The sequence below is a fragment of the Myotis daubentonii genome, chromosome 1 (genome assembly GCF_963259705.1).
Source record: "Myotis daubentonii chromosome 1, mMyoDau2.1, whole genome shotgun sequence".
Classification (NCBI taxonomy): Eukaryota; Metazoa; Chordata; class Mammalia; order Chiroptera; family Vespertilionidae; genus Myotis; species Myotis daubentonii.
The window spans coordinates 87,137,483-87,159,707 of NC_081840.1; the positions used below are offsets into that span (position 1 = coordinate 87,137,483).

General features: G+C 36.0%; 1 protein-coding gene across 2 annotated transcripts in view; it reads left to right on the plus strand.

The window, feature by feature from the left end:
• The window catches only part of AKAP6 (A-kinase anchoring protein 6), a 502,115-nt gene that overhangs the window by 438,312 nt on the left and 41,578 nt on the right, over window positions 1-22,225 (plus strand). For both annotated transcript variants that reach the window (XM_059710250.1, XM_059710259.1), the window contains exon 12: window positions 13,366-13,581. In XM_059710250.1, the coding sequence (XP_059566233.1) occupies window positions 13,366-13,581 (216 nt within the window). The remainder of the gene's footprint in view (window positions 1-13,365; window positions 13,582-22,225) is intronic.

Consider the following 22,225-nt stretch of genomic DNA (forward strand, 5'->3'; position numbering starts at 1 on the left):
TTTTTTCTAGGTCAAAGGTCAGGCTAATTAGGCCACAGAGGCAAAGGGGACTGACCTTTGGACCTCACTGCTGCCTAGATGAACAGAGGGGAGATGATTTTTCTTACATATGAAAGTATTCACTGAAAATTTTATTTTAAGTGGTTATAAGAAATCATTTAGTGTTGGAATCTAGACCTGTATTATCATGTACAATTTTAAAATTATTTTGGCACAAATCCTAGATCCTCTTCAAGGAGCCAATAGAGATGTGCTTGGCGAACCAATTCAGGAGCTTTAATACTATTTTTAAAATCTAGTTTTTACATTAAATAAGGCAGTTTGTTATTTTGATAGAAGTTATAATCTACTTAAAACTGTCATTCTCTGTTTCTGACTTGCAATTAGATGGTATTTCCAAAATGTCAGACCTAGATTCTGCTTCTATCATCATCATAATAAAATGTGACAGCCAAGATATTATATCAATACCTTTTCCATAATTAGCAATAAGGATCCTGACAAGGGTTAACTAGAAAAGTTTCATAAACATTTTTCTGCAAATGGTCCTGACGGCAGTACTACGCTTTTAAAATCTGCTAACGTAGCAAAGACTCATGACAACCAGGAGACAAATCTATGAGCAAAACTGTTTGGAGAGAATAGTTTTGTAGTGTATGATATATGTTATGTAAATGAGCTTATTAGGACTCTCATCTATTTTATTATTGGTGACCAATTTAATAGAGGCATTTAAAAAACAATATTTCTGCCTGACTTCTAGAAATGAAGAAGATACATTGATATAATTGAGAGCAAATGATTGCATGTCGTGCCATTTAATCATGTCATTTTTCAATTGCTATTTTTTGCACTTCAGTGCATGCTTATAGAATATTTAGTTTCAATATAGATTAAGTCCCAGGGTTTGCAATGGAGCTGAGCTTCTGTATTGTCTGACATTTTCTTTTAAGTTTGGAATCAGTTAAAACACATAGATGTCATTTGCCCACATTTTCTTTAAAATATGCAAGACATCATTCACACTTCACTTAGGTATTTTAATTCTTGGCTGTCTTGAAGGATTACTCCTTTACAATTTCAGGATGGAAATTTTTATTTGCAACTTACTAGGCATTAAGTTAAGCAGATAATTGGTTCAAGAATGAAGCTATAAGGACCAAAAGATCTGCTGACCCCTTGTTGGAAACTTTGATAATCATTTGTCTAATGAATGTTTCCTACTTTTGTTCAGTCTCTTCTTTATTTTTTATATAAATTATAGCTTTCTCAGAAAAGAGATTATCTCCTACTGTCTGCTATAATATGAGGTTCTTGAGGGCAGAAAGTTTTGTCTATTTTGTTCACTGATGTATCTCAAACACTCAGAAGAGTGCCTGTTATAGTCGATGTTTAATAAATATTTGTTTAATCAACTGATTAGTATTTTTTACATTTCTGCTATCATAACCACCTTTACGAGTTGCATAGATTACTAATTATTAACATATTTGCAGGATGATGAATGGGTAGAAGATAGAACCTGAATGGTGTACAAAAGTTGTTGGCTCTCTTAACAACAACTTTATTTATGGCTGTTGCCGCTTCTGCTTAGGAGTCAGGGGCAGAGATAGTCTGATAATGTGGAAATTTTATAAGCTTTTCAGCTCTCTTATGAAAGGCAGTGTAGCATAGTGTTTTTGTGAATTGGCTCTGAATTCATGTTGCACGGTTTACAATTCTGCTTTTGGTGTTGTTAGCTGTGTTATCTCTGATCAGATACTTAACCTCTCTGTGTCTCCATTTCTTCACTTATAAAATAGTAGATGACAGCAATATATATTTCATAGTACTGTTGTGAGGATTAAATGAGTCAATACATATAATATACTTAAAAATTCACAGCATACAGAAATACAAAAATGTTTGTCATTGGTTTAAGAGATTAGTGAACATAGCTAATAAAATAGCTAAGAATAGTGCTGTCACAATTAATAAGACAATGATTGTTGGTTATTACTTTACATTGAAGTAAATCTTGATTAAAAATTTAAAGAAAACATAACATTATTTTTATTTTGTACTGTTTCAGGTATATGTGGTCAACTCAGAATGATCTTTGGTAAAGTATATGATGTATATTTGATATGTCAGATCTCTCATATACTTTGTACTGGCACCAACAACACAATAGATTAAAATGTATATGACTATATATGAAACTCATCACTGGAATAATTAGACATCACTAACATTTTTAACTTTCACATTTTCTTCAGCTTCTTTTCCAGATCCATGGTCTACTTTTCTGTTTTTGTTTTATGCTATTTCTAGAAGTATGATAGCTATATTTTAAAAAGGTACTGCATTATTTTTATTATATAGAAGAATGTCTTATCTGAGATTTATAGGTTTGTGGTTATGACTCTATTCCAGGAAACTATATAGCCATTACTTTTTTTAAAAAAAATAAAAGCTCTAAGTTTGCCTTTGTGAATGTGTTAGTCTGTGTATCGACCCAGGGTTGCAAAACCATGATGACTGGATGGTATTAATAATATTATAGGGTCTGTTGTTATGACACATTCTGAAAGAATGGTAAATTCTCTGGTTATATAATCAGGTATGTGGTTGATAATATATACCTGGACTTACCAAGTGATTTTTAAAAATAACATCTTTACTGAAATTTAATTCGCATACCATAACATCTAATTTCAGAATGTTTTCATCACCCCCAAAAGAAACCCCCTACACATTAGCACTCCCTTTTCCCCCTGGACTGCAGCTCCTGGTAACCACTAATATACTTTCTGTTTCTGTACGTTTGCCTACTCTGGGCATTTTATATAAAATAGAATCATACAATATGTGGTCTTTTGTGACTGGTTTCTTTCACTTAGCATAATGTTTTCAAGGTTCATCCATGTTGTAGTATGTATTGGTATGTATTAGGACTTCATTCATTTTTATTGCCAAATAATATTTTGTTGTATGGATGCACATTTATTATCCATTCATCCATTGATGGGTATTTGTGTTTTTCCACTTTTTGGCTATTATGAATAATGCAGCTATGCATAGTTGTCTACAGGTTTTTGTGTGTTTTTCATGTTTTCAATTTTGGAGGCATATACCTAGGAGAGAAATTGTTGGATCATATGGTCATCCTATGTTTAACTATTTAAGGAAATATAATATGAATTTCTCTACATCCCCACCAACATTATTCCTGGGTTAGTTTGTGTGTGTTTTTCTGGCGAGGGCATCCTAGTAGGGGTGAAGTAGTATCTAATATTGTGATTTAGATTCACATTGCCTTGATGACTGAATGTCTTTTCATATATTTATTGGCCACTTGTATGTCTTCTTTGTAGAAATGTCCATTCAAATATTCTGCCCATTTTAAAAATTGAGTTACTTGTCTTTATATTGTTGAGTTTTAAGAGTTCTTTATATATTCTGGATACAAGTCCTTTATCAAACACATAATTTTCATATATTTTCTCCCATTCTGTGGCTTATCTTTTTACTCTCTTTTTTTTTTAATCTTCACCTGAGGATATTTTCCATTGATTTTTAGAGAAAGTGGAAGAGAGAGGGAAAGACAGAGAGAAATGACGATGTAAGAGAAACACATCGATTGGTTGCCTCCTGCACGAGCCCCAACCAGGGCCCTTGACGGAAATCAAACCTGGGGTCCTGTGGTCTGTAGGTTGACATTCTATCCACTGAGTCAAACTGGTTAGGGCTTTTTTTACTTTTTTATGGTGTCATTTAAAGACCAATAGTTTTTACTTTTGGACAACTTAATTTTGATTAATTTAATCAAAATTAAGTTGTCCAAAAGTCACTTGCACTTTTGGTGTGTTATCTAAAAAAAAAATTGCCTAGCCCAAGGTCATAAGGATTTACACCTATGTTTTCTTTTAAGATTGTTTTAGTTGTAGCACTTATATTTAGGTCCAAGATCTACTTTGAGTTACTTTTGCATATGGTGTGAGGTGGGAGTCCAATTCATTCTTTTGCATGTGGATATCCAATTGTCCCAGCACCACTTGTTGAAAAGACTATTTTTTCCTGACTTAAATGTACCAAGAGCTTTTTAAATTCCATTTATTTTTTAGTAAGCATTCAATATTTAATAATTAATACTCTATACTTAGCATAAACAAGCCTTTATAGCATAAATTACCCTTGATTTTATAAATATTACCTTATCTAAATTATTACATGTTATATTTTGTTTGTACATCTGAACTTGATATTATGTGATGTCAATCTAAAGTACTCCCCCAACCACCACCACTTTCTATCATATCACCCATTTTATTTTATAGCTGCTATCACTATCTGATGTTTTCTTGTATATTTGTTTTATTTCCAACTTCTCACCACATCTTCATAACCACCACAAATTTGAATGTAAGTTCTATGAAAGCAGAAATCTTGTTGCTCCCTGTTATATCCCCACCACTGAAAATAGTGCCTGGAACCCAAGAGGCACTCAATAAGTACATTTGGGTGGATTGATGGATAATGGAATTATGACTTTCATGATATTTCACTTGAACTTCCATTCTGTTTTAAAATGTTACAAAGGTTATGGTTTCTGGACCTTTCCTTATGTGAATCCTGCAAATGTAATGCCTGTCCTCCCTTCTCCTCCTTCACCTTTTTGATTTTCAGCTACTTTCACAGCCTTCTTCTAATGCATGAATATCAGTCTGTCTCCTCCAGCTAGTAATGCTCTTCCTCATCCCCCAAGTCAATGCCCATCACTTAGCATGTATGTCCATTCCACAGTACATTTGGGTCACATCCTCAGTATTCACCAAGCACATCCACCTCCCTTGCCTCATTCAAAGCCTACAACAACCTGATGGGTTAGGTCATATCAAAAACCTTTGCTCTGCTTTGATTTCTCTCACTTTGAAGAGCCAATGCCTTCTCTTCATAGCCAAATTATAAGCACTTAGGAACAGATACCACATCTTATTATATGCCTCTTACCCATCAATGACAATCCTATAATGAAAAGTATGGTGTTTGGCACATAATTGATACCAATAAATGTTTATTGCTATAAGAAATATTCTTAATATGATCTTTGCTAACCTTGTTCCAAAATAATAATCCCAGACCCACCAAAAGCATCTTCTGAAAAATTATAGAGGTACCAATATAGCCTCTTGCATTTCCAACCCACTGTACATTTTTATTACACTGTGGCTGTAGGTATTAACATTATCCATATATGATGCCTTATACCTTTCAAATAATCCTTGTGGCTTTGTTTTACTATGTAAGCTTTCTGAGAGCAAAGTTTCTATGTAATTTAGCACAGTGCTGTATGTGTTAGAGTTGTTCATTACTAAATGATTTATTTGACAACATGACTAAAAGACAAATATCCCAAAATATGGTATTCAAACAACCTAACATATCAGCATTCTTTTTTTAAAAATATATTTTATTGATTTTTTACACAGAGGAAGAGAGAGGGATAGAGAGTTAGAAACATCGATGCGAGAGAAACATTGATCAGCTGCCTCCTGCACACCCCCCACTAGGGGTGTGCCCGCAACCAACGTACAGTTATCCACCTCGTGAAATTAAAATGGTAAAATATAGAAAATGCAAAATTGAAAAAAAGAAGAAAGAGTGTAAGTTACCCTTGCAGCAGGGGGATAGGACTAACCACCTGACACTGCGAACTAGAAGACTTCACTTGTCCTTTTTCCCTTTTCCTTTCTCTCTCCACATATTTCCGCACTCCACCCAGATCGAAGGCAGCATGTGTCATATGTGATGATCTAATCTTCTTTGTTGTTTTTGCCACACAGAAGGCATACTCAGTAAATATCATTAAACAATTGATCAATCTAGAGGGTAAAGCCATGTTTGACTTTATAAATGGAATTGCTTCATAAATAGTTTTTTTTTTCTATTTGACAGATCAGCCAGAGTCTCACCACTTTAATACCTAATGATGTTACAATAACCTGCCGAATAAAATTATGTAAGAAATATGGGGACAAATTGCTTTGTAGTTTCTCAGCTAGATTTATTTATTTTTCTCTCTGTTTTTAACATGTACTTGGTTTTGGTATTTTTTAAGGTATTATTTTCCTTCTCATATCTCATTTCTCTATTTGGCTCTTACATTTAACTTATTGCACATTTTGGTCCTCAGTCTAATTATAGTTTTTATTTTATTTTAAGCTTACTTATAAGCTTTTGTAAGAGATGACACTATTGTTTAATGTCATTTATATGACTATACAAGCAACTATACTCATTCTATGCAATATGTGTACCTTCTACATATATTTAATATATAATGAAAATAAAATACTGATATTGGCTGTCTTACCTTTAATGGTATTAAACTAAAGTCAATGTCAAGAGTGATGTTACATCACCTTTGGCTTGATAATATGGATGATTTAAACAGTCAAAAAAGTTGACAGAGGAAGACCAGAGAGGGAAAAAAACAATTAACCAAAAACATCCCTTTGCACCATCATTGGTGAATTGAAAATCAGATTGACAGTCTGTAAGTGTAAAACAAAAACCTTTGGCCTGTTGGTAACTCTCTTGTTAACATGTCCCAAAAGATGTGTGGTGCAAACATGTCAAACTCGCGGCTGGTGGGTTTGACGTGCTTGAGGGTTGGAGATACGATCATTGTAAAGGAAAAAGCAATTTATAAATTTTTATTTTTACTATTTTACACTTCTCATTTTTTTTACAGCAAATCTGCCTGTTTAGTAATATTAGGAAACTAACTAGAAATGTAAAAATAAGTGAATAAAGTAGGTTGTCAGAAATTTAAAAGTAGCACACCAACCTATAGTCCAACAATTGGATTCTGAGATGACACTAAGCTAGTTACCTTCATACTAACTGAGATAGCCTTGTAAGAGAAAATTGCCTAAATATTACCAAATAATAAGAATAACAAAATACAAAAGCATCTGGAATCTCTTTCTTATGCATATTAATAATTAATTGTTTTTGTTTTTAAATTTTCTTTCCCTCTTTTGTCTTTGAACTTTTCTGGGAAGGCAATAAAACTGTGTTTGGTAACCAACATAATTTAATTAGATGTCAAGGAAAATGCTTCAAAATTGGCAATGAACAGCATTCCAAAATTTTATGTTCCTTACTTCCTTTTCCAGTTAGCCCCGGCTCCCAACACACTAGGTTACTCTCACTGCCCCAGGCCACTTGCTTCTAATCTAGAGAGTCTATTATTTATTTATTTATTTATTTTTCTTATATATATTTTTTCTTTTTAAATGTATTTTTTATTATTGATAGTGTTACAGATATCTTCCATTACCCCCCCCCTTTTCCCCCTCCCCTTAGTACCTACCCACCCCCCAGGTCTTCACTACCCTCGGACCTTCTATCCTTATAACCACCACCATCCAACTTGGACCACACTGTTTCCTTGACAATTTCACCAACTCTTCAAACAGCAACTTGCATAAACTCCTGTCAGCACTTCCCTTTCTGCATTGTTCTGGCTTTGATCTTTTTTAATTTTTAAAATTTCTTTATTGATTAAGGTATTACATATGTGTCCTTATCCTCCCATTACCCCCCACCACCACCACCACCACTCATGCCCTCACCTCCCTGTTGTCTGTGTCCATTAGTTAGGCATATATGCTTGCATACAAGTCCTTTGGTTGATCTCTCCCTCTTACCCCCAACCTCCCCTACCTTCCCTCTGAGGTTTGATGTTCTGATCGATGATTCTCTGTCTCTGGATCTGTTTTTGTACATCAGTTTATGTTGTTCATTATATTCCATAAATGAGTGAGATCATGTGATATTTATCTTTCTCTGACTGGCTTATTTCACTTAGCATGATGCTCTCCAGTTCCATCCATGCTGTTGCAAATGGTAAGAACTTCTTTTTTACCACAGCATAGTATTCCATTGTGTAGATGTACCACTGTTTTCTAATCCACTCATCTGCTGATGGGCACTTGGGCTGTTTCCAAATCTTAGCTATGGTGAATTGTGCTGCTATGAACATAGGGGTGCATATATCCTTTCTGATTGGTGTTTCTACTTTCTTAGGGTATATTCCTAGAAGTGGGATCACTGGGTCAAATGGGAGTTCCATTTTGAGTTTTTTGAGGAAACTTTATACTGTTCACAGTGGTTGGACCAGTCTGCATTCCAACCAGCAGTGCACGAGGGTTCCTTTTTCTCCACATCCTCTCCAGCACTTGTTGTTTGTTGATTTGTTGATGATAGCCATTCCAACAGGTGTGAGATGGTACCACATTGTCCTTTTGATTTGCATCTCTTGGATGATTAGTAACTTTGAGCATGTTTTCATATGTCTCTTGGCCTTCCTTCTGTCTTCTTTCAAAAAGTATCTATTTAGGTCCATTGCCTATTTTTTTTTATTGGATTGTTTATCTTCTTTTTGTTAAGTTGTATGAGTTCCCTGTAAATGTTGGAGATTAGACCTTTATCAGTGATAACATTAGAAAATATGTTCTCCCATGCAGTGGGCTTTCTTGTTGTTTTGTTGATGGTTTCTTTTGCTGTGCAAAAGCTTTTTATTGTGGTACCAATTGTTTATTTTCTCTTTAGTTTCTATTGCCCTAGGAGCATTATCAGTGAAGAAATTGCTTCAGCATCTGTCTGAGATTTTGCTGCCTATGGATTCCCCTAGTATTTTTATGGTTTCCCGTCTTCGGTTTAAGTCCTTTATCTATTTTGAGTTTATTTTTGTGTATGGTATAAGTTGATGGTCTAGTTTCATTTTTTTTGCATTTATTTGGTCAATTTTCCCAACACCATTTATTGAAGAGACTGTCTTGACTCCATTGTATGTTCATGCCTCCTTTGTCTAATATTAATTGAGCATAGTGGTTTGGGTCAATTCCTGGGTTCTCTATTGTATTCCATTGATCTATATATCTGTTCTTGTGCCAGTATCAGGCAGTTTTGAGAACAATGGCTTTGTAATGCAGCTTGATATCTGGTATTGAGATCCCACCTACTTTGTTCTTCTTTCTCAGGATTGCTGCATCTATTCAGGGTCTTTTTTTTATTCCAGATGAATTTTTGGAAAGTTTGTTCTAGGTCTGTGAAATATGCCATTCGTATTTTAATGGGGATTTGCATTGAATCAATAGATTGCTTTGGGTAGTATGAACATTTTGATGATGTTGATTCTACCAATCCATGAACACGGTATGTTCTTCCATCTGTTTATGTCTTCCTCTATCTCTTTTTTCAGTGTCCTGTAGTTTTCCGCATATAGGTCTTTTACCTCCTTAGTTAAGTTTATTCCTAGGTATCTTAATTTTTTTTGATGTGATGGAAAATGGGATTGCTTTTTTAGTCTCTCTTTCTGTAAGTTCATTATTGGTGTATAGAAATGCCATAGATTTCTTGGCGTTAATTTTGTATCCTGCTACATTGCCAAATTCATTTATTAAGTCTAATAATTTTTTGATGGAGTCTTTAGGGTTTTCTATGTATAGTATTATGTCATCTGCAAATAAGAACAGTTTTACTTCTTCTTTTCCAATTTGGATGCCTTTTATTTCTTCTTCTTGTCTGATCACAATGGCTAGTACTTCCAGTACTATGTCGAACAGGAGTGGTGAAAGTGGACATCCCTGTCTTGTTCCTGTTCTTAGGGGAAATGATTTTAGTTTTTATGATGTTGTCTGTGAGTTTTTCATATATGGCTTTTATTATGTTGAGGTATGATCCTTCTATTCCCACCTTGCTGAGAGTTTTTATCAAGAAAGGGTGTTGGATTTTGTCAAATGCTTTTTCTGCATCAATTGATATGACTCTGTGATTTTTTATCTCTCAATTTGTTTATGTGATATATCACATTTATTGATTTGCTGGTATTGTACCATCCTTGCATCCCTGGGATAAATCCTACTTGGTCATGGTGTATGATCTTTCTGATGTACTGCTGGATCCTATTTGCTAGGATTTTGTTGAGGATTTTGGAATCTATCTTCATGAGGCATATTGACCTGTAATTCTCTTTCATTGTATTGTCTTTATCTGGTTTTGGTATTAGGGTGATGCTGGCTTCATAGAATGAGCTTGGAAGTGGTCCTTCCTCTTGAATTTTTTGGAATAGTATGAAGAGGATAGATTTTACAATCATAGTAGGGGACTTTAATATACCATTGACATCACTGGATAAATCCTCTAGACAAAAAATCAGCAAAAAAACAGCAATCCTAAATGACTCACTAGATCAGATGAACTTAATTGACATCTTCAGAGCATTTCACCCCAAAGAACATACGTTCTTCTCAAGTGCACATGGGACATTTTCAAAAATAGTCCACATAATTGGTCACAAGCAAACTCTCCCCAAATTCAAGAAGATTTAATTCATATCAAGCATTTTCTCAGACAACAATGGCATAATATTAGAAATAAACTACAATAAAAACAATCCAAAAGATTCGAACACTTGGAAGCTGAATAGCATGCTATTAAACAATGATTGGGTTACTAAAAGGATCAAAGAAGAAATTAAAAATATCATGAAAACTAATGACAATAAAAGCACAATAATCCAAAATCTATGAGACACAATGAAAGCAGTCCTGAGAGGGAAGTTTATAGCTCTACAGGCCTACCTAAAAAAAAACACAAAACAAACAAAAAAACAAACAAACAACAAAAAAAACACAAGAAAAAATGGCAATAAATCATCTAACTCTACAACTCAAATAATTAGAAATAGAACAACAAGAAAAGCCCAGAGTGAGCAGAAGGAAGGAGATAATAAAGATCAGAGCAGAAATGAATGACATAAAGACCAAAAAAAAAAAAAAAAAACACAATAAAAAGTATCAATGAAACCAAGAGCTGGTTCTTTGAAAGGATAAACAAGATTGGTGAACCTCTAAACAAAATCAGAAATGAAAGAGGTGAAATAACACCAGACCCCACAGAAATACAAAGGATTGTTAAAAAAAAATACTATAAACAACTCTATTCCAACAAACTAGACAACCTGGAGGAAATGGACATATTTCTAGAAAAATACAACCTTCCAAACTCAATCAGGAAGATTCTAAAAATCTCAATAGGCCAATAACTAAGGAAGAAATTGAAGCAGTCATAAAAAAGCTTCCAGCTATTGTTCTTATTTGTATAGTCCACCTCCAGTAGACTCTCAGCTCCTGGAGAGAAGGAGCAGTAACCTGCTCCTTTTGTAAGCCTGTGTGCTTGAAACAGTGCCTAGTTGATGAAAGGTGCAATATACATTTGAGGAGGTCTGGGAGACAGGGATACTAGTACATTTGTCTTATTTCTGTGCTTTAACTAGATTTCTTAGTTTGGGTTTCTGTTTAAAAGTACATTTCCCTGAAAATGGAAGACAAAAAGGATTATAATCATTTGTTCCTATGTAGTTATATTTCACATTTCTCTATGCATAGTTTATCATGGAAAGAATATACACTACAGAGTCTAAGAAACACTGCTAGAAAATTCACTGATTTCATTTAGTATGTGTTTGTGATTATAAATGAATATGTATATTTTAATGGTTGTCACGGTAACCCATTTATGTAGAAAAATATATTTTATCAATTATATCTTCTAGATATAAAAAGCAATGAAAAATACATTGGTCGAGTAAAATTCCCAATTTACCCCTCCTTTTTAAAGTACTATGACTCCCCAAGTGTGCATATAAGATAAATTTTTTATTTAGAATACAGGCTGAGTTCTTCGGATATTTAAAGAAAAAATTTACAATTGTGAAGACCCAAAAATAAAATATTGAATATGAACAGTTTTTTAAAACAGTTGAGAGAGAGATAGAGAAAGAGAGAGAGAGAATATGTGTGGGGGTGGGACAATTAGCAGGATTGGAGCTATGGAAGCAATGCCTGTTGCTTTAATAGACCTCAGGTTTATGTTGAATGTCTGGGGGTTTCTCCTCATTCAGCACTGAGCTAATGAATAGCATCAGTAAAAAAATTTGTCAGACCCTGTGGTTACTATCAGGAGTTATATAGAAAAATAGTAATGAACCCTAGGAAAAGAAATAAGGGTAGGTTCAGGAAACATAACTAAAAATGCCACATTGGTATAAATTGAATAATAAAATTCCTGGTCATATTTTGCCATAAATAGAGGTTTGAGAAATTGTCACTCACCTCATTTAAAATTCAGAAATATTAAGGGTACTGGGTTCTCTCATTATAGAAATAATAGAATTCCAGCTATTACTGAGTTAGGGTCATTTAAATGGCTATAGCATGTACTATACCAATAAGTGGAACATCTGTATGAAATGTCCACCTGCTGATCTACTACCACTCTATGCACATTTCAATGAACCGCACTGAATCATTTTAGGACTTCTAATGAAGCCTTATCTAGATTAACATTTTAAGCACAAATACTTTCAGGCATTAAAAGTCTCACACTAAATGAAATTGCATTGTCTTGTTTACCCTTGTTGATTAATAAGCAATCTGTTAACTATTAGAACAGTCCGATTGTGGCAGTAGCAGGAGATTAGTAATGCAGCGATGTTTGATATAATCATCATTTCTCCTAAAGGCTTTGAATTAGAATATCACTTATATACTATCCGTAGGCAACAAAAAGATATAATATTTTTAGACATGTGTGCACTATTTTGCTTGAATCGTTCAGCTTAGGGTCACTACAGCAATACAAATGCTTCTGGGGGCAAAATGCTATTTTGATGCATGCATATCCTTCTTAAATAGTGTGAATATTTATTAAAAGGAAACAGAGCCAACAAATAGTGCAGTAATAATCCAGGATTCTAATTTCTGTTTTCAGAACATTACTGCTTTGTTAGTCAAGCTTCTGGAGAGCAATGTTGCTTATCTTCTTTTGTCAAATAATAGATGTTATATATAAAAATTCTTTACAATCTTATTTAACTTACACCCAGCCAGCAGGAAACTAAACGTTTGGCCCCAAAAATATGAGAGTAAATTTGGAAAAATTTTTCTATTTGGAGAACTTCTGTCTTTTGTGTTTCCTGGGACTTTGAATCAAAGCATTTAATCTGTTTGGCATTCATCTAAACCAATGATTTATTTTATTAAATTATAAATCACCTAGCTGTTAAGGTGGGACCCAACATTTTAGATGAAGAAATCAGTGAAAAAGGGAAGAGGATTGGGATGCAGCTAAATTGCTTGGCATTAGTTGGCTGTCTATAAGAGACCTCCATCTAAAAGCGACTCCAGAGCCCTCCTTGTTCACTTGTTCATAGCTGAGCGTATCACTACAATGATGGTGGAAGAGTGGGTTTCATGTCTTAGAAGACTCTGCCCTGTGAACACTCATGGCTCGGCCCCCTCTGTGTTGCAGTCGCTCTGTGGTGAAATCAAGCAGCGGCGGCGTGGAGTGGCCTCCATCCTGCGGTTATGCCAGCACCTTCTGGATGGTGGGGAGACCTGCAACCTGAGCGCGGACCACCAGCCCATGCAGCTGATCATCGTGAATCTTGAGAGGAGGTGGGAAGCCATTGTCATGCAAGCCGTCCAGTGGCAAACACGGCTACAAAAGAAGATGGGAACGGAGTCGGTGAGTGAATTTTTTTTTTTAAGTATAATGATCTCTCATTTTTCTCAGACAATATTCTTTCAGGGCTTAGAATATGTGTTCATTTTGCTAATTAAAGGGAAAGCTATCTCCAACCACTAAATTAAACTCCATTTATCATAACACAGATTTATTCACCTAATACGATGCATTTTAGTGTATCTTGTGGTATTTTTTTAAAAATCACATGGATGTTTTGCTTAACCTTAGCAAACAAAGCCATCAAATCTTTTCATCATTTCCTCACCAACAATATTACTTAACTAGAGGCCCGGTGCACAAATTCGTGCACCAGTGGGTTCTCTCAGCCTGGCCTGCGGGTTCAGGCCAAAACCAGCTCTCCAACATCCTCTGAGGGATCCCTGATTGTGAGAGGGTTCAGGCCAGACCGAGGGACCCCACCAGTGCACAATCGGGGCCAGGTAGGGACCATGGGAGTGCTCCAGGGCATGTCCAGCCCATCTCGCTCAGTCCGAATGAGCCGGACCCCAGTAGCAAGCTAATCTACCAGTCGGAGAGTCTGGCCCCTGGTGGTCAGTGCACATCATAGTGAGTGGTTGAGTGACCTTAGCATATCATTACCATATTATGCTTTGATTGGTTGAACAGACGACTGGACAACCGGACACTTAACATATTAGGCTTTTATTATATAGGATCATAAAATACACATGAAAATTTTCCTCAAAGGTGGCTTACCATTCTCAGAGCATGTGGAGCAATGTGTATGTTCCACAGATAAGGCCATGTAATAATGTGTACTGTCTACCTTTTTGTTATATGATATGTTAATATTTGTACAACAATCTCCATTGTTCCTGCTTGGAGCTTCTCCTGATAGAATTGTATTGCTGAGAGGTAGCATGTTTCCTCTTAAGAGTTTAATGCAGTGCTTACGGTAAGGAAAATTTTAAGAATTTTCCAAATTTGCTATGATTCAAGCTGTTGCTAGATGAAGAAAATATATATAACTAGAATTGTTTTATTATAATATAGAATATGTACTAGTCCAGAAAACCTTTATATCCTTAAGGTAAAGGGTTTTGTGATAAAAAGATTGCATTCCCCAAATGACTTTGAAGTCAATATCTATTATTTGAAGGCCCAATTGTTATGTTTGGCCTATGTACATGAAATACAAATATACATGCATACATAAATGATAGAATGGAAAGTGTTTCTTGAATGTTTATATCATCAGTTCTATGTGTTTGGAAAGTTCAGTATTCAAAATTGAAAATCAAATGTAATAATCTTTTCTGAAAAACAGGCCTCTCCTATGAATTATAATTTCAACAAAGCCTTAATTTGTAGTCTGATGTCTCTGGCATTGGGGACTGGGAACAGAAGAGACAATGAATCAGTAAGCCTTCTTGCTCTTTAAAGAAAAAAAAAATATTTATAAAGTACTAGAGGCCCAGTGCACAAAAATTTGTGCACTCGGGGTCCCTCAGCCCGGCCTGTACCCTCTTGCAGTCCAGGACCCCTCGGGGGATGTCCACCTGCTGGCTTAGGCCTGCTCCCCAGGGGATTGGGCCTAAGCTGGCAGACAGACATCCCTCTGGCAGCCCAGGAGCCCTTGGGGGATGTCCACTTGCCAGCGGGGAGCAGGCCTAAGTTTCAGTCGGACATCCTTAGCGCTGCTGAGGAGGCGGGAGAGGCTCCTGCCACCACTGCTGTGCTGGCAGCTGGCAGCCTGGCTTGTGGCTGAGCAGAGCTCCCCTTGTGGGAGCACACTGACCACCAGGAGGCATCTCCTGCATTGAGCGTCTGCCCCCTGGTGGTCAGTGTGTGTCATAGTGACCAGTCATTCCCAGTTGTTATGCTGTTAGGGTCAATTTGCATATTACCCTTTTATTATATAGGATAGAGGCCTGGTGCACGGGTGGGGGCCGGCTGGTTTGCCCTGAAGGGTGTCCTGGATCAGGGTGGGGTCCCACTGGGGTTCGTGGCCAGCCTGGGTGAGGGCCTTAGGGCCATTTTCAGGCTGGTCAAGCCTCCCAGTGGAGACCCTCACCCCATGGGGGTGTGGCCAGCCTGGGTGAGGGGCTGAGGGCCATTTTAAGGCTGGCCATACTCCCTTCAGGGTGGGGGTCCCCACTGGGGTGCCTGGCCAGCCTGGGTGAGGGGCTGATGGCTGTTTGCAGGCTGGTCACACCTCCTTCAGGGTAGGGGTCCCCACTGGGGTGCCTGGTCAGCCTGGGTGAGGGGCTGATGGCTGTTTTCAGGCTGGCCATGCCTATGAGCTGGAAGTAGGTATCTGGGATTTATTTATCTTCTATAATTGAAACTTTGTAGCCTTGAGCGGAGCTCAGGTCAGCCAGAGCAGGCGGGAAGCTTGGCTTCCTCCTTTGCCAGGGCAACTCACACCTCCTGCTCACTCCAGCTCCGTGGCTGCCACCATCTTTCTGATGGAGTGACGGAGTGATGGTTAATTTGCATATTACCCTTTTTTTTTAGATAGGATATTTCAGAAAGAAGGGAGAAGGACAGGGAGATAGAAACATCAATGATGACAGAGAATCACTGATTGGCCACCTCCTGCATGCCCCCCACCAGGAATCGAACTGTGACTTCGTAGTTCATAGGTCCACACTCAACCACTGAGCCATGCTGGCTGGGCGAGCCTTCTCACTCTTTTTGCATTTATAGCTATGTTGAGTCTAGGGGATGATTTTATCAACAGTTCAGTTTAATTGTTTTAAGCTGAAGTTGTTAAATTTCTTGAGACTTCCAAGTTATTACCAGTAATTAGAATCCATATAATTGGATGCCTTTTATTTTTAAATGATCTGTTTGTTGTGAAGCTATTTACCTGGAATCTTTTCTTCTTTATGTGTTTGGAAGCGCAGAAGAGGTTATTTTTTATGCTATAGTTTGAAGCCTCTAAGCATGGTAGTGGCCTTAATAAAACTTACACAAAAACCTACTGCACCTTGAGAAACTGACATTTTGGAAGCATTACAACTACTTTGAGGAGAACAAAAAGTGGGTTTCTTTGGGGATTTACTTGAAATCAGATGATCAGGGATGCTGGACTAGATTTCTTCAGACTAGATGCAGAGATTTTCATCCTACTTCTTTTGCTTTGAAACCCTGGCTGCTTCTTAGAGGTTCAAGCTATTGCATAGGAGTAGATGTAAATTGCAGATAGATAAAAGTCTCCCCATTCTTTGCATTGGCGGCTGAATGTGTAGATTGTTTGAAAAGATGAAGATAGCAAATGAGGTCCACTGTAAACAGTGTTGAAAAAGGAATCATTGTCAAGAAATAAATAGAAGAGTAGAGAGTGGCACTAATGCAATAATACAATGAGCATAGTGTACCTCATTAATTTGGAAATATTTCTTGCTTGCTTCTGATCTCTGTTGGTTGTCTAATGAGTCTAAGTTGCTTTGATGGGCAGACACATATTTCACCAATATGGGAGGCTGCCTTTGCAGAAAAACAGGTGCTTCTAAGTGGTCTTTCGTTTTTTCATCATATGTCCCACCTCTATGTCATCCCCTTTTGTGCACAAGGATTTGCACTGCTATATTTCTAGGGTGTGGGGCGTACTTACACGTAATGGATATTTGATAGATATTTGCTAAATGAATGAGTACTTGCTTTCATTTAATATATTTTGTTTCAATCTGGTATTTGATTTGAGTTACTATATCTACATTAATTCTCAATGTTTATATTCTCACAAAATGGCTTTCAGTGTTATGTTTCTATAAGACTATTTTACTTTCATGAGACCACCACGAAGATGCCTTTTAACCTTTCTTTTCTGATAGGGACACTGTTCCAAGTTCTAAAATATGGTGTAAAGTATCCCATGGTATACTCTCTGTTCTCAAAAGTAATTTCTGAAGGAAATTCTGTATGAGGTATTAGATAAGGTGGTTCTAAAAATGTGGGTTAGGTTAGAGTAGAGGCTCTGGTTCTCACTATGTTATAGGATTCTTTTCATTACAACCTTCATTATTACTCCTAACTGGGTAACTAATGAATATATTTATCTTGTCTCTAAAAATTGCAAGAAAGCAAGAGGTCTTGTATTAAATTCTGGAGATCAAAACAGACAAAGCCCAAAAGCATCTTTCTCCTTTATCATCAAGATTTGAAATTGCATAATTGACACTATGCTTTGTTCTTCCAACACTCGATCTCTTTGCTCAGATTTACTTTTATTTTGTTTAGAATTGATCTTTGTCTATACTTTTTAAGCTTTAATTCTAATTTTCATTTGACTCATGTTTGTTTGTTTGATTGTTTTAATTTCTAGTCTCCTTTCTTATTTCTTTGTGAGCAAATAAGCTTGAACTTTGTTCCTTTGATTTCTTTCTCTGAAACAAATTATCAGTTACACAAACAAGAGACAAACATCCCTAGAGATTCTGTGAATATTTAAAGGAAATATTATGAATAATAAAGATCAGAACAGAAATTATTCAAATTGAAAACAGAAAAATCAATTAAATAAAAGCTGTTTTTTGTAGATCAATGAAATTGATATGCCTCTAGCAAGACTGTTCAGAAAACTACAGACCAGTATCCCTCATGAATATAGATAAAAATATTCTTAACAAATTTTATCAAATTAAATTAGCAACATATCATATATATATATATATATATACTAGAGGCCCGATGCACGAAGATTCGTGCAAGAATAGGCCTTCCTTCCCCTGGCTGCCGGCACCACCTTCACTCTGGCCAGAGCCGCCTTCTGCCTCTCACCTTGTCACGTCAATTTGCATATTCCCTCCTCATTGGCTGTGAGCGCCTCCATCTTTATCGTGAAGTGATGGTTAATTTGCATATTACTCTTTTATTAGATAGGATATATATTATAGCATATGAGGTTTTTCTAAAAAATTCAAAGTTAGTTTAACATTTGAAACACAAGGTCAGTGCAATTAATTGACCATAATTACAGGAAAGGAAAACTATATGATTATCCCAGTGGTTTTAGAAAACACATTTGTCAAAATCCAACACCTTTCCTGATAAAAACTCAGAAACTTAGGGATAAAATAAAAACTTCCTCAACTTAATTAAAGGCACATACAAATAATCCACAGCTAACATTACACGTATTATTAAAGATTCATTGTTTTTCTCCTAATATCAGAAAGAAGGCAAAGATGTCTCTTTGCCATTTCTATTAACATTGCACTGAAAGTTTTAACCAGTGCAGTAAAGCAAGAAAAAGGAATGAAAGACATGACACTTGGAAGTTAAGAAAAAAAAATTACCTTTACTCATAGACTCCATGATCGTCTATGTAGAAAATGCTATATAATCTTCAAAGAGGATCCTATAACTAAAAAATGGAATTTAACAAGGCTATAGGATACAAGATCAATATACAGACACCAATTGTGTTTTTATGTACTATCAATGAACAATCAGAAATTGAAATAAAAATTAAAATCATTTATAATAGTGGCAAAGACATGAAATGCTTAGGGATATATTTAACAAAAATGTGTATGACCTATGCTCTGAAAACTATAAAATATTGCTGAGAGAAACTAAATAACTAAATGAGTGATAAACTATATTGTGTTCATAGATCAGAAGATACAGTATTGTTAAGATATCAATTCTTCCCAGATTTATCTATAGAGTTCATGTAATCCAAATGAAAATCCCAGTAATGTTTTTATTACAAATTTATAAGCTGATTTTAAATAAAATTCATATGGAAATGCAAAGGAGCTAGAATAGCCAAAATAATTTTTAAAAGATGAATAAAGTTGGAGGACTTACAGCTACTGATTTTAAGACTTATAATGAAGGTATAGATATCAAGAGAATCTGACATTAGTATGAAGGCCAAAAATATATCAATAGAATAAGATAGCTATTTCAGAAATAGAGCTACACATAAATGGCCCATTGATTTTGACAAAAGTGCAAAGGCAATACCAAGGATAGTCTTTCAACAAATGATCCTAGAACAAATGAATATCCATATGCACAAATATGAAATTGAGGTATATATTGCAGGATATACAAAAAGGAGTCAAAATGGATCATAGACCTAAATGTAAAATGTAAAAACCATTTAGAAAAGATGTATAGGGTAAAATCTTTGTGACCCTCAGAGGGATTATAAAGGGTAAGGAGGAAGCTTTTTGGGGATCTATACATATATATATTAGAGGCCTAGTGCATGGAAATTTGTGCACTGGGGGGGGGGGGGGCGGTTCCTTCAGCCTGGTCTGTCCCCTCTCACAGTCCGGGAGCTTTCAGGAGATGTCCTATTGACAGCTTAAGCCTGCTCCCTATGGGGAGCGGGCCTAAGCTGCAGTCTGGCTTCCCTCTGTGGGAGTTGATCAGGCCAATCAGGGGAAGGCACTGGCCCCATCACCCCACCACTGCTGGTGCTACCAGCCGTTGCGGCTGCCTGCCCTTGGCCCTTGTAGCCACTGTGGCTTTGTCGTAAAGGATGTCCGGAGGGCCATTTGGCTGTCTGGTCTAATTAGCATATTATGCTTTTATTATTATAGATTAATTATCTTGATTATAGTGATGTTTTTGTGAGTGTATTCATATGTCAAAGCACCTAAAATTGTACATTTTAAGTTGTGAAATTTATTTTATGCCAATTATATATCAGTAAAACTGTTTTAAAAAAACATGAACATATACAGAATTTTACTTAATTTTAAATGGGTTGATAGATTACACTGAAGCCTGTCAGTGAGTAACCTTGCCTTGGGATAAAAATGGGCTTTCCTTTGTGAAGGAAATACTACTACCACTACTACTAGTAGTAATAGCTAACACATAACACTAACATGTTTCAGGCACTGTCCTAAGTGATTTGCATGTTAAGTCATGCAAGATTTCTAACAACTACATGGTATATGTAGTATTCTCCTCTCAATTTTAAGAAGAAAAAAATTGAAGCAAAGAAAAGTTTCAACAACTTGTCCAAAGTTACCCAGTTAGTTTGTAACTGATCTGCCATTCACACCTAAGCAAGTCATCTCCAGAGTCAGTGTCCTGAATCAATATCCTAAGTTGTCTAAGATGAAACCTTCTTTAATGATAATAATGGTGCATCTGCAACCACTTTTTTAAAAACTGGGTAGATTAACAGGACTTTTGTAAATGCAAATTAAGTCTGTTGGATATTGAAAATAGGTAATCTCATTTTCCAGTTATTTTAGAAAATTATGGATTAAATATTTCATTATCACAGGTGACATATTAATTGCCCCATATTAGCCATACCTAAGTGGGCTAGGAAAAGCAGTAACTGTGTATGAGAACCTTAACAAAGAGGGGTAAGCAAGCATTTTCCCTTTTAAAGCATTAGAAAAAGTAGAGAAGAGAGAAGTGGGGCTGCCATGGGAATTGGTTGACCACTGATAGCTTATTGACAGGTAAGGATTTTCTGTAAATACTTGGGGCTTCTTACTAAAATTACACATGCTTCACAGAAAACCCTGACTTTAATGGAATTTGTACTAAGAAGACAAGTTTTCCAGTAGTGATTTGTGTATATCACAAATTAGAATTTTTCAAATGCCATCTCAAAAAACCTCTTTACTGGACTGGTTCAGGCTAAGTAAGACCAGTTCCCTCAGGTGAATCCACGAAGATCCTAACACAAGATTTGTCATACGTTGTGAGAAAATGTATTTCAGTTTATTTTATTTTCTAGTGTTAATTTTGTTTGTTTGACTGTCTGGCAAAGATCCCTATAAAGAGCCAAGTGGTATAAGTGTGAATCATAAGAGGATGGGGCAGTTGGGTTACTTGCTAGCAGTATTGAACATGTACTATTTCTTAAGTTACTGAGTTACTATTTTTTATGCATCATCTCAGTTAATCTTCACAAAAACTATAGATCAAGAAATTAAATTTTTTTAAAGATTAAGTAAATGATACAAGATCATAGAGCTAGTAAGTAGAGGAAGATCTGGATCCATGCATATCTACTCCAGGACTTTAAGCTCTTTCAGTGATTAAAGGGTTTATTGATGTAATTCCTTGCCTTTTTTCCCCTCCAAGACTACTTTGATTGGTTATCAGATTCTGTATTAATGATTTATACTCTTATTTTTCCTTTTAATTGGAAATTGCCTGAAATTCCTTTTTGAATTGAATGGGAGAAGTATCATAAAAACAGCTGACAACACAGTGATTTCTGCTAATACACTATTTTATATAAGTTGATCAGCCCTAAGAATGTTTGCATGTTAAGATTAAAGACTCTGCCCTAACTGGTTTTGCTCAATGGATAGGGCATCAGCCTGTGGACTCAAGGGTCCCGGGTTCGATTCCGGTCAAGGGCATGTACCTTGGTTGCGGGCACATCCCCCGTAGAGGGTGTGCAGGAGGCAGCTGATCAATATTTCTCTCTCATCGAGGTTTCTAACTCTTTATCCCTCTCCCTTCCTCTCTGTAAAAAATCAATAAAATATATATGTTTAAAAAAGATTAAAGACTCAAGCTAATTTGGATTTAGTTAGAGAATTCCATCTGGAACTAAACCCGATGCTTCCCTCCACTCTCATCTGTTGGCTCTTATGTGAATAAAGAGTTGGAATCATTGGGATAAATATGTGGATGGAATTAAGTATTGGACTTATTTGGGAAAAAAATAAACACACCAAAC